This window comes from Nasonia vitripennis, assembly GCF_009193385.2.
Source record: "Nasonia vitripennis strain AsymCx chromosome 2 unlocalized genomic scaffold, Nvit_psr_1.1 chr2_random0004, whole genome shotgun sequence".
Classification (NCBI taxonomy): Eukaryota; Metazoa; Arthropoda; class Insecta; order Hymenoptera; family Pteromalidae; genus Nasonia; species Nasonia vitripennis.
In genome coordinates, this window is record NW_022279610.1 from 1,989,956 (window position 1) to 2,004,314 (window position 14,359).

General features: G+C 36.8%; 1 protein-coding gene across 3 annotated transcripts in view; it reads left to right on the forward strand.

Annotated features, from left to right (window-relative positions):
* Window positions 1–14,359, forward strand: part of LOC100113685 (ubiquitin-conjugating enzyme E2 S) — a 134,809-nt gene that overhangs the window by 67,760 nt on the left and 52,690 nt on the right. For all 3 annotated transcript variants that reach the window (XM_001598985.6, XM_031924016.2, XM_031924015.2), the window contains exon 3: window positions 4,600–4,790. In XM_001598985.6, the coding sequence (XP_001599035.1) occupies window positions 4,600–4,790 (191 nt within the window). The remainder of the gene's footprint in view (window positions 1–4,599; window positions 4,791–14,359) is intronic.

Here is a 14,359-nt window from a genome sequence, read left to right on the forward strand (position 1 = left end):
TACTACTTTTTAACATTTTTATTAATTATTTATTGATTAATTTTCGATTCACCCTTTAGGAGTACTTTAGCATATATACATAATTATAGTCACTTCCTGATCATTTTCGGCATATTTCCGGTTTATTGTTGGTTTTTTTCGGTTACTTCCGGGTCATTTTGTATTTTTTCTGATGGCTTCCGGTTCACTTCTGGTCGACTTCCGGTCTACCAGGCACATCTTAATATAATAGAGGCTTTTCTATGTTTGTAAGTTGACGGTGTACACCACTGCAACTGGATTTTATAGGCCAGTCAATAAAGCAAAGTAAAATAGATATTTTGACAAAAATACGTGCATCAATCCGCCTGTGCGATCATTTAAAATACAGTCCGTAGATGATTGCTGATGTGTTTCCAACTTGCAACTCGCATTGCTAAATTTGTTATTAACAATTTAGTGAAAAAAAACCGTTTATTTTAGTTTTTTGCTTATAAAACGAAAACTACTCAATCAATATGAATTTTGTAAATAGAAAAGTTTTAGAGTATTAAATTACAAAGAGAATAAGATGTCGAACAATCCGATCGGTTGATTAAAACCGGAAACATTTCGGAAAAACCGAAAAATTAGGCATTTTTTTCGAAAATTCGTAACTTTGTTATTTATGAAGATTAAGAGCTGTAATTTGGCACAAAAGTAGATAGTTATGTCAACTTTAAGTGTGCAAAAGGCAGGCACTGTCTTGTTGTTTAAATTGTAATTAATGCATTGTATACATTGTAACTAGATTAAGCATAGCAAATTATAACAATCATAAATAATAATCATTATTGCATTGAAAAATTAATAAAAATACCAATAAAAATTAAAACAAAAACAATATTTTCATCATAATTTTAACCGTAAACAAATTTTTATGCAATTTTTGACTATAATGAAATTTCAATGACATTATACTTTGCAATAGAATGCAACATAATCATTTATATACAAGATAAATAATAATTTTAATAAATTAAAAATAATATACTTTACTAGTCAAGAGGCTGATAAAAAAATGTATCTACTACAAACATCATAAACATTAAAGGACCTGCAACAATAAAATAATTTCTACAAAGTAAATGCTCAATAGAAAAAGTTTAAAGCAATAATTTTTGTTTTCAATTTATAATAAATCACTTATCTAATAATTCCATTGAAGTACTTTATTTAAGGCAGGATACGCATACATGGAACACTTGTGCAATTCAACAAATTATATACATACACGCACATATATTACTAATAATTAGAAAAAATAATAACTATTAAACAATATTATGCACCAACAATATATGCAATATAATTTACAATTTAAAATTGAAAAGTCGAAACAAACTAAAATCTAAAATAAGTACTTACTAAACATGAAGTGTGAACAATATTAAATTTAGACAAACGATTCAACTCATAAACTACATAAATATAACTATAGAATAACACTATTAGTAATCTAAGTCAACTTCAGTTCTTACACAATTTGCTAGCATGACTCCATGGCTTTTACGGAAAATCTTAAAATTATTTATTCGCTAAAATACATTAGCTTATACTTTTAACGCATAGAATTATATAATTTGCTCCATAAATATAAATCTCATTTAAACTCATAGTAACAGAATTAAGATCTATTTTGATAAGAACACATCTATTTAAGAGAGAGCACACAGAGGCGCTGTCATCGTTCAACAAGTCCAAAACTATAGGCCGCAACAACGCGACATAAAACGTCATAAGTGTCATACAACATGTCGTAGATGGCGGGACTGTCGTACGTTGCAGTGTCGTACTACCATTCCGGCCCCGGCATAGCCGTAGCTGCTAGACAGATGGAAGTGCTGACACTGTCGTGACTAAAGATTAGGCCCGTTATACGCAAAAAGGATCAGAAACAAATAAATACTGACCCACTATATTTAATAAGTATTATTCCGTGGTGCAGCATTTATCAGGAATAGTTTAGTCTGTTTCCTTAGCTGGAATAATGCTATTGCGAAAAAGGTCCCGTTGATTATTATTTTCTAATCGTATTATTAACTTATAAATTTTATATGTTATCATTACAATCCCTAAAATCTTTTATACACAAATTAATGGTCGTTAAAATTTAACATTATTTTCTGCTGCAGCAGATTAATAAAAGTATTCGAATGAAACTGAGTAGTTTTATTTAGATTATGCAATTTACAAATCTGAAAAATTGATCCGTTTCATGAGAATACGAATTTCTTCTATAAAGCATGGTCAGTATATTAAAAATACAATCCGATAACACAACCGGTAATTAGAACAGGAAAAAACGACGGTGTTTTCTCTCATTGTCAAGTTTTACCCTATTACAGTTTAATGAATTTATCAACAGTATTTGAATATCTGCATACTTTTTGCGTGTATGTGTGTCTATGTGTTTGTTCATAAGCGAACCTTTAAATATCGGTGAGTGCCTTATGTGAAAAGCAAAGCGTTTCGCTTTTAGCTATGTTTTTTCTTTTATTTCGGGATAAGTGAATATGAGGAATCTGATACTTTGTGTAATGTGAGTAGAGTATCAGATTCCTAATATTCACTTATCCCGAAATAAAAAAAGCATCTAAAAAGGTGCAGTAGTCGCCGAGAAAATCGAGTGAAAAGATGCGACGCTGCGCACAGCGCGCCTATATATATCTACATAGGCGCACTTCCCCTCATTCATCCACTCCTCGCATGCTTGGGCGCGCTCGGCAGCTTTTGCCGACTTTCAACTGCATGTTTCGACCATTTCAATGCATTTCAACAGAAACTTAAAATATACATCTTTTAGTATTTTACTTATACTCTTGAATGCTGGTATTAGAATTAAAATCTGACCATTTGTAGAGCAAGAAGGCTCCCGACAAAAAAATTTTTTAAAAAATTGATATTGCAATTGCGCAAAAACTATTGGTCCGACAGTGCCTGCCTTTTGCACACTCGAAGTTGATATAACTATTCACTTCTGTGCCAAATTTTAGCTCTTAATCTTCATAAATAACAAAGTTACGAATTTTCGAAAAAAATGCCAAATTTTTCGGTTTTTCCGAAATTTTTCCGGTTCTAATTAACCAATCGGATTGTTCGACGTCTCATTCTCTCTGTAATTTAATACTCTACAACTTTTCTATTTACAAAATTCATATTGATTGAGTAGTTTACGTTTTATTAGAAAAAAATTTTTTAAAAACGCGCTGTTTTCCACTTAATTGTTAATAACAAATTTAGCAATGCGAATTGCGAGTTGGTAACACATCAGCAAACATCTACGGACTGTATTTTAAATGATCGCACGGGCGGATTGATGCACATATTTTTGTCAGAAAAAATATCTCTATTGACTGGCCTATTAGAGCAAAAATTCTATATGCGAATGCGTATCACACACTATTCTCTGGTATAGGTATACACTTTCTTAACGAGCGCAATCAAATAACGCACGAATCATATCCATATGGTTACTGCCTATTTGCCTTCGATTTAACTCCAGATTTATCTGCTAATGACTGCAGTCATTGGAACTTGATCAAGTATAGTAGTGTTAGATTAGAAGTACGTTTCGCCGATGCCCTAACAGAAACGGTCAATTGTATTGCATTTGCAAAGTATGATAAAATTTTGGAAATCGATGCTTCACGCCACGTCAGTGTCGATTTCAGCAGTTAACAGATGTCGCTTCTCACTACTACTACTGTACACATATATAACATGAGAGTAAGCGGATTTTCTTTCACAGTCATCTTTCCTATGATTGCTTACTTTTACTCCTATATTATACACTTCACCAAACATGGATGTGGTCATTGATATCCAGTTCTTCAAAGGTACCAGTATCGAAATATACCGGAAAAGGTTGCTGTAGTGGCTGTTAACGGTGATTTTAGCGGTCATTGGATAGTAAAACTTGCAATACCTATTCATTATCTGAGTAAAGGTGTACAAAATCAGAATAATTAAATGACCCAATTTCATTACGGAATCGACTACTTTGAGGGTGAGGTGTCACTGAAGACGGTTCAAAAATATTAGAACTTTCAGAAAGAGTGCAAAGAATATTCGTTAGAGGTAATGCTAAATAGATAGCGTTGTTCAAAATCAGAACTCGTCGGCATATTTTTAATATCGAGCACCATAAAGATTGTCCATACTTCGATAAATTATTGTCCGACGTGTACTACATGCATCACGCTGTCAAATCGTACTACATAACTTATCGTTTTGCTTTAAATAACGCTTACAAGCTAATATCCTGTCTATTGACGTGTAAAAGTTTAAACACTGTTATTAACGAAATTCGTAATAGACAGTCAACAAATCCTAAAAAATCTATAAAAAATCCGGTCGCACACTGTCGGTGTTTTCACGGCCGTGCACAAGTGCAGTTGCACCGTCAAAATAGATTAATAATACGAAAATCAATTTTCTATTTTTGGATAGTCTAAGTTGGTTTTTTCTGCTAAAAAGAAAAACACTTCACGGTCTATCACCAATTATTCTTATAGATAGAAAGAAATAACTAAACAAGTTATACATACATTTAATCAATTTATTTACTATATTTTACAGGTGGGACGCCTTATTTTGGCGGTTCGTTCAAAGTTAAATTAAATCTTGGTAAAGATTACCCTCAAGGTCCACCTAAAGCATTTTTTCTTACTAAAATTTTCCATCCAAATGTCGCTAAAAATGGTGAAATATGCGTGAATACACTTAAAAAGGATTGGAAACCAGATTTAGGCATAAAGCACATACTTTTGGTAAAGTTTTATTTATTATATTTAATTTACACATAAATACCAGCAAAATAATTTTAATCTGATAAATTATTTCTGAATTTAATTAAATCAGAAGTTAATTGATTTAGTTAAACTCAAACACGTTATTATTCCGTCACATGCTGCTGTACGGTCCAACATAGAGCTTAAAACATCATCAAACGCTCTGCTTGTTGCATGAGGTATTTGTACTCTGCGTGCATGCATAAAAGTCACGTACTCATTATACTAGTTAATACATGGAAATACGCACGTACACAAACTAATTTAGTGTAAGTTTCGTTAATTTTTAATTGTTTTAGGCGTATATTTCATCTCAAAATTTTCGCAATTGAATTTAATTTCCATCTATAAAGTCCTGGTCCTGGAATCTATTATCATTTGATCACCATTGTACATTCATAAATTATCAAACGTAAAAGGTTAAGGAAAATCGGCAGCTGAAATTCAAGCTTTACTGTTGCTTTTGTGATGGGCAGGGGCACGCAGTCATTAGCTATAATAAGTTAGTAAGACAAGCGGCCTAAAAATTAATCACGAACCCCCAACAAAATAAAAGATGGGAGATCGCGCAATGACAATAATAGTGCTGGTCAGAAACAAAGTAATAACAGTAAATTAAAATAGCTATAAAAATCGTAAAGACAAGCATTCGGTCGATTGAAAATATTTAATTTTAAACTAGGTACACGCTTGTCGCGATTCTCAAGCGTAGAGCGTAAATCCGACGGTCAGTAATATAAGCAACATTTAAATTTGGCAAAAATTAAATTTTTTGTCACACGTATCCGACAATGGTTGCATCAATACAGCTAGTAGGAGCTTAAGCTCAGTAAAGTTATTTTGTCATTTGATCACTGACAAGAGATTGCCGATGCCATGGTAAAAGCGTACTTAATTAGATCGTGATAACACCATGGGCTGATGATCGAACTATACGCATCTAGCCAGAGACCCCCACATTGCGTACTCGTCGCCCATGTCAACGAGCTCATGCGGCGGATGGAGCTCGTGAGCCAGCTGGCAAAATTTGATTTTATATATGTGTGAGATCGCCTAAAAGAAGCGACGCTAATAATCAGGCTAATCTAGAATACATTTTTGCGAGCGTATCAAACGTTATTTTCTATACGAGGGGCGTACATCGTGATTTATTGCGTGCGTAATATACGATTTCATAAACACTATATTAAATAATATCTTGTGCAAATAATAATATTAATAAATGCGCAAACACCATTGCCACAACTAGCCTTCCAACACTTTTTTCCCTATGCCTTTCCGACTTAAGATACAGTATATTTGAAACAATATTTTTCAACTAATGTCGTAAAAACGTGAGTAGGGTGATTTTTATAACGAAATCTGAAAACTCGAGTCGTAGCCTACCTACCTAACCAATGACATGCTAAATAAAGCAAGAAAATATTTAATAAATACACGTTAGCGAAACGGAAGAAGTCAAGCAAAAGCGAGCATATCATCTAAACTCAAAACCCCTAATCTTGCCAACCCCTACGTGGCAAAAATGTTTATTACAGTACATAACTACAGTAATAACTAGATCTGGGACATTATAGGAATACGGAATAAGAACGAAGAAGAGAAACAGGCCTTTAGCTGCTGCTGGAGGAGAATCCAGCAGAGTTGGCGGAAATCAAAGATATTATCCCAGGAGGATCTTAAAGCAGAGAAATGAGAAGAAAAGGAAGCGGATTAAAGCATTAAAGTAAACAAACTTGGAGGAAAGTTCCAAGCAACTCGAGGAGACAAGTAATATGAGGAAAGATAAAAGTCCAACGGATACAGAAAAGGTTACAAAAAAGGAAAGAGGCGCGAGTTTTAAAGAGGATCAGAGCCCGTTCGCGAGCAGTACGAAGGTTACCAGTTCACCACTAAACCATCCCAAAGAAGAAGCAAAAGAAGAGAAAAAAGTGATAGATGCGGTATTAAAGCAGTTAAGTGGCATTACAAAGATGATGAAGGAGGAGGAGAATAGAAAGAAGATAATAAAGAATTAAAGAAACTGCTGGAAGAAGCTGAAAAAAAGATGATGGAAGAGGCAAGAAGAAAATAAAAGAATGCGCAAGAGAAAACATCGCTTCAAGCGAAACGCTTTGCTTTTTACATAAGGCAATGATAATAAAATATAAAATTTATAAGTTAATGATACGATTAGAAAATAATAATCAACCAGACTATTTCGCAATAGCATTCTTCCAGCTAAGAAAACAGACTAAACTATTCCTAAAAAATGCTGCACTGCAGGATAATACTTATTAAACATGGTGGGTCAGTATTTATTTTTTTCTGTTTCTTTTTGCGTGTATACGGGCCAAATCTTCCTTCACGGCAGTGGGCACACTTGCATCTGTCTAGCAGCCACGGCTATGCCAGAGCCAGAATGGCAGCCCTATTAAAAACTGTTCGCAAGATCTGAGATAAGCTCCTACAAACTCTGTTATGTACAACCTGATACAAGATCGTACACGAGATCTTTTAATTGATTTTCAACCATGAAATTACTTAAGGTCTCACATAAGATCATCAAGACATGTCGTATATATGACGTCATTTCATATTTACAAACACATAACTTTAAAAAGAAGCATATCAAATGTACAAATAATTATTTGCAGCATCTCATTCATCTCGACCAAAATTGCCGATTTTAAATTGTAATATGCATGTGCGTCATTTCATATTCACAAACACATAGAATTCAAAAAAGATTATACCGGTACCAATAACTATTTTGCAGCATTCCTTTAATCTCGACCAAATCTGCAGATTGCATTTTATGATATCCATGAATACATAAAGCATTTGTTATTTAAAATACTAAAATGGATGACTTAAAAAAATAACATATCTACACAAATAATTATTCGTAGCATCCCTTTCATCTACACTAATCTAAAAATAATCTTTATTTATTTATGTGTATTTGTGTGTATATATATATATGTGTGTGTGTGTGTGTGTGTGTGTGTGTGTGTGTATTTTTTATGTGGCGTAGACAGAGCATGCTCTGCACAAGTGGCCCTCTGACACCGGATCGCCACAGGTACTATCGTTGAACAATACTTCTGTGGGGCCCGTAAACTAGCCTTTTTTTGGCTTATTCTTTGAAGTTTGAAATTTCCGTACATCCCCCATTCACCAAGGTGATTAGGGGTTCAGGATCAAACTCGTCTTCTTTATTCTGCATCGTCCTGCCGTCTTCTTCCTCCTGCATCGTCCAACCGTCTGCTTTCTGCCGCATCGTCTGGTCATCCACTTCGAGCAGCATCGACCGGCCATCCTCTGGACTGACTCAACCCCGACACCCACGTTCCTCTGCATCGGGTGAGGGAGTCTGGGCTCAACTCAGTTACCTACGTTCCTTAGCATCGGTCTGAGGAGCGCTTAGAGGTACTCAACCCTAGCTCCTACGTTCCTCTGCATCGGACAGGGGAGTGAGATCTCAACTCTGTGACCCACGTTCCTCTGCATCAGTCCGAGGAGCGTTTTGTATCTTTGACCTAGTGGCCTTCGTCTAGCAACAGTTTTACTCAGCTGTTTCGCCATGTCCTTCTCTTCTGTTCTCTTCGTCATTTCTAAGTTTCTTTATAAGAGTCCTTACGTAGTTGTTTACCAGCCATCTTTTGACGCTAGCATAGCTGTCATCATTGACTCAGGGGTCTGCGTTCCATTTCGTCTCGCAGAAGACATGCTCCGCATCTTCGTTTGCTTCCAAACATACTGGGCAATTTGAATTATCCTATCTTGAAGCGGTGTAGGCAGGCTCGAAAGCACTCATGTCCGCTCAAAAACTGCGTAAGGTAGTAATTCACTTTCCCGTGTCGTCTATTGGTCCAGCCAACAATACATTGTATGAGGCGGTGTGTCCATCGCTCATTTCCATTGGAGTCTTAAAGTCTTTGCCACTCAGCTAGGGTTTGTTCCTTGGCGGATTTCCAAACTTTCTTTTGAGTATTGTCAGCACGCCGATTTTCTTCGTATATATTCTTTCATTCTGTTGCTAGAAGGTCAATAGGCGGCATACTTGAAATAACGCACACTGCATCTTCTGATACTGTTCGGTAGGCAGAAGTGACCCGCAATGAACTACTCCTATAAACTGTTGAGAGCTTTTGTGCATAGGAATTTACCAACATAGCGTCCGCCCATATTGGGGCACCGTATAACATAATTGATGTAGTTACACTGTCTAGGAGTAATCTTCGGCCCTTCGTTGACCCACCTACATTTGGCATTAGTCGCGATAATGCAGCACCGACTTTTGCTGCCTTATTGCTCGCCCTCTCAAGATGCTGCTTAAACGTTAGTCTGGCGTTTACGGTGATTCCCAGGTACTTAATGGTCAGCTGAGAGTTTATTTCGTGTTTGTCCACTGACAGCGTTATTGTCTCCATTTTCTTTCTACTTGATATAAGCATAGCCTCCGTTTTATGGCTAGCATGCTCAAGTCCAGTCTGCTTTAGCTAATCGTGGATTTTACTTACTGCATCGTTAGCGATTTCCGTCACCTCTTCCTTTTGCTTTGCTACTACTACTGCAATGTCATCTGCAAACCCTAGAACTGTTGCACCTTCGGGTAGCTCTAGCCTAAGTACGTCATCGTACATAATGTTTTACAATAGTAGGCCGAGCACTGACCCTTGTGGGACCCTTCCGGTTACCTAATAGGTTTTTGTGCCGCTTTCTGTGTCATACAAATGGGTTCTGTCTTTTAGGTAGTCAGACATAATCCTTCTTATATATGCGGGTACCTTTTTTCCATAGTTCTCCTGTATCTTGCCCCAGCTAGCTAAGTTAAACGCATTTTTAACATCCAGTTTAATAATAGCACAGTATTTCTTGGATCCTCCTTTCCATCCCTTTCCTTCTGTTGCAGTTCTAGCGGTGTCAACTACTAAGTTTATGGCATCAAGAGTAAAGCGTTTTTCTGCCGTATTAAGATTCCGCAAGTCCGCCTGGTTTTTTAATGACTTGGTCTATTCTAACGCCGAGTATGCTCTCTAAGATTTTGCCCGGGGTGTCCAGCATGCAGAGTGATCTGTATGAGAAAGCTTCTCCAGGTGGCTTATCTCCTTTTGGTAGTAGTACCAGGCGTTGCTTCTTCCAGTTCTTAGTAAACGTTTCTTCTTCAAGACATGAGTTGTACAAGTCCACAAAGACATCGGGGCGTGCCTGTATAGCTTGTTTCAATGCAATATTGGGTGTTTTATCCAGGCCTGGAGTCTTGTTGTTCCCAATTCTTTTGCATGCAGCCAGTAATTTCTCTGTGGTGATTGCTGGAATGGTTTTGTCATTCGCCTTCGCTTCAGGAATAGTCATTACTTTCAGTTGAAGGGGAAACAGTGTAGTCACAATACGATCCAGCAATTTCAGGCTTTTAGGAGAGGAAATATAACCTCCCTTTATCTTCTTGATTACCACTTGGTACGGTCGCCCCCAGGGGTTCAGCTCAACCTCGTCCTGTAAATCTTTCAGGCACCGTCGTTTATTCTCTCAGATTTTCCTCTTAAGTATCCATTTAGCATTCTTCACTTCTTTATTTAGGTCGCCTACTATTTCTTTACCACAACTAGTCTTCCAGTATTTCTTTCTTACCCGCTGTTTCTGTCTTCTGGTTCGATGACACTGTTTACGTCGATTTCTTTATTCTACCAGTATACTGGCGATCGTCTATTGTTGAGAGTTCTCCTTGGCATCGTTGTGTCGCAGGCTCAGGTAGTATTTCTCATTACCTGCTCGACCTTATCATTCGCAGAACCAGACAGCTGTATTTTTTCTAGGGCCAGCAGGAATGTCTCCTTATCATAATCCTTCGTTTTTCAGCCGACTCTTTTTGTCCTCCTGTTGGATCTCTGTTTTGATATTATTATCTCCATTATTATCGCTTGATGGTCACTGTTTGTGTAGTTCTCGCTCACCATCCACGATCTAACTGAGCTAATCAGGCAGCTGCTGTCAAATGTGAGATTTATGATGGACCCTGCGTCTCTTCTTTGAAATGTGTAAGAACATCCCTGGTTATTTTCCTACAGCATCCTGTACTATTTGGTCCAACAGTTGTCTGAATTGTTCTATTGACGTGTTGGGTGAAGCATATCAGCTGTAAATGTGTACGCCTGCGACTTTAGCGCGTACGAATCCTTTATTACGTCTTGTAATTTTTTCCTGGAAAGTGGCATCTCCGCATGCCCATATCGCCGCTTTACCAGTACTATCCATATCCCATGATGGTTTGTCCAGGTCTTTGTATTGTTCACAGACGATGGCTATGTCGATTCCTGTCTCGCGGACACACTGGCTTAGTAGGTCCTGTGCAGTCGCGCAGTGATTCATATTTAACTGCACTATTTTCATTTTCTTTGCCTGTCAGTTGCTTTTATTGCAGCTCGGTAAACTGGACATGCATAGCTACCAGCTGCGTGGTCACTATTCCCCCCTGTGCCTTCTTTGCAGAGTACACAGTTGGGTTGGTTCTTACATTCCTTTACTTTGTGCCCATTTTTTCCACATTTAAAGCAAAGCTTACTTCTGTCATTAGTTACTGTGCACTTTCTACCGATATGTCCAAAACCCAGACGTTTATAACATCTAAGCGGCTCGTTTTTGTGGTTATTTACCTGGATCCTACAGTTGACCCATCCTATTCTGATATTCTGTAGCTAAGTGATCTTAGCCGCTATCTGAGCTGGTACCCGTATCACTGCAATCTGCGTGTCACCATACGTCTTTCGCAGAGATCTTATCGTTGAGACTTCTATGGTGTTCTCCTCGCTAATTTCCTTCTGTAGTGCTTCTAGTACCTCCTCTTTTAAGGTAAGCATGTCCAGATCTCTTACTTTAATAGTTTCTTCTTTCTGCAGTGCTTTAATTGTGGTGCCTCATACTGGTACCGCTTTAACTGTAACCGACTTCATTTGTGCGTTTAAGCTCTATAAGAAGATCGCCTGCAACTGTTCTGCGTATTTTATTTACGCTCTTTCCCAGTGTGTCGAGTAACAGAGCCGCTTTCATTTTGGACAAAATGTCTGCATAGCCCTTTCCTTTTGCAGCCTTGATGATTAAAGCATCCGGTCTGGGAGGTCTTGCTAGCTTCTGTCCATTCTTGCTGGTTCTGTTCTGGTTTGCAACGCCAGAGCCTCTTTTATCCTCTTTGCTTGCCTTTTTTTCCTTTTTCTTTGACTCTCTTATGACGACTTTCTGCCACGCAATATTTTCAGCTTAATTATCTGCTTCTTTGTTTTCTCCACTTCTATCCTGTGGAGTAGTTAGGACTTTCTTCGTTGTACCCGCCTTCCGGGATCTGAGACTTGGGGTTGTCTGGGTTTTCCTCCCCTGTGTTCCCGGGCGCTAACATTGCAGTAAATTATCTTCTGCGATGCAGAGATTCTTATTGCTCGCTTTTATGGGTCGGGCAAGGTCTTTACTTTGCTTGTGCACATTTTGTCTGCCCCTGTCATACTCCATCAGTTCATCGATTCTGCTGCCAAGGCGATCTAAGTGCGCATTCCTTTGCGTTGTACATGCAGCTCTCTTATCTCTGTCTGCATCAACATTAATTTTCATATTACTTGCGTCTCTACATGCAGCAGTGGTCAGGTGATAAGCCTCTGCGGCTTCTAAGTGAGTTTGCCCCCCCCCCCCCAAAAAAAATCCATGGGGCCAGCGTCGACCACCGGGGCTTTCACCCGATCGGAATCACAACATGTCAGCCGTGTTTGTGATTCACACCGACTAAACCCCTCCTTTTAACGGGGGTCTTATTCTCTAAGTATGCCACTTGTGGTCGTGACATAGTAATTATGAAATGAAAATGTAACATTGCGCATGCGCAAGCCCAATGTTTTATGGTAAGGCAGTACATTTTACAAACTTGAAAAGGAAAACATGATGAAATGACGTTTGTCGTTACAATAAATACAAAACTTTAGCATTTCCTATAAGCACTTTGAAATGTTCTTATAAATTTAAATGAAAACACATTTAAATCATAGAAATAGCTATGCCTAGTGTGGTACATATCAATATTTCTGTAAGATATCTTGCGCGCTTTTTTCAATAAATTGCTTATCATAGAATTAAAAAATATGTTAGTATATACAAAATTACGCATAACCCAAATAAAAAATCTTTATACATTTATTTGTTCCTTCATTTTGTTATTAAAATAGATTGTACATTTTAATTTGTTGGATAATAAGTGAGATTACTACTTTTTAAATAGAGAAGCGTACTAAATTTTGTTATAGCTAAATACAATAATAATTATACGCACTTAATACCATCAGCAATTTATTAACAAATAGCATTATACAGATTATACTGTACATAATGGAGTTAAATTATATTTACACCTGCCACAATTAATTATAATCTAACTATATGTAATACCGATGATTCACATTTGCTCTTTCTTGATCGAATCACGCTGCGTAATCAGCTCTATGCTCCATATTATGATTGTCAAAATAATCATTATTTTGATTGTTGAGATTATATGCAATGGAAACATCATCATCTACAATGCTGTAAAAAATTATTTCAATTAATTATTAATAATATTACATTTTTTGATTTTGGAATAGAAAATGTAATACATTTTTGTACTAACCCATGAAGTCTCCTGAAATTGTGCAGAATAGCACAAACAGTGATGATTACTGCAACTTTTTCTGGTGAATAATACAATTTTCTGGCTCTTTTTATTGCTAGCCATACATTACTTAAGATGCCAAATAATTGTTCTACCTGGCAACGTGTAGATACATGCTCATCCGTATATCTTGCAGAAGGGGATCCTTCGGGAGCATTAAGTACAGGTGTCAGAAGTATTCTTGATGGCGTATATCCACTATCTCCTGTAACAGAAATATATCATAATAATTACAGTCCTCTAAAACAAGCTTACTAAAAAGGTAGTTTAAGAAAAAGAATAAATTTATAGTTACCAGGTAAATAGTATGGACCTTCTTCTCTCATAATATTATGATTCTCTCTTAAAGATTCAAAGTAGACTTTGGCATCGCTGAACTGCCAAACAAAATGCGATCACTGTTGCTTCCTGGGCACACTCTAATATTTCTTATAAGAAAATTCGAATCTGAAATCTAATTACACAAATATATTAATATCAATATAAAATATTCGTATTTTAAATGGGATAAATACCACTTGAACATTCATGGCAGTTCCCACTTTGTAGTTATAGAAAGCTTCTTCATTTTCTGATGGTTTTATGAAGCAAACTAGAAAACAACCTATCAAACCTATGATTTCTGGAACTCTAATAGTCCTGCAAAAATTAATCAGTAATTTTTATTCAGTCATAAGAGTAAAAAGTACAATTTCCAATTTACCTGTTCTGACTTTTTGCTCTTTCTTGCTGTGTAGAAGGAAAGCGTATAATGTCTGGACCAATGGGCACGATTGCTTCTAGAACTTTAGTTAAGCAACGACTTGCTGTTGTTTGACTGATTGGATGCAAATAATCTTGACCGAATCCTTTTTGAAAACCACCTTCAGCTAAGAAA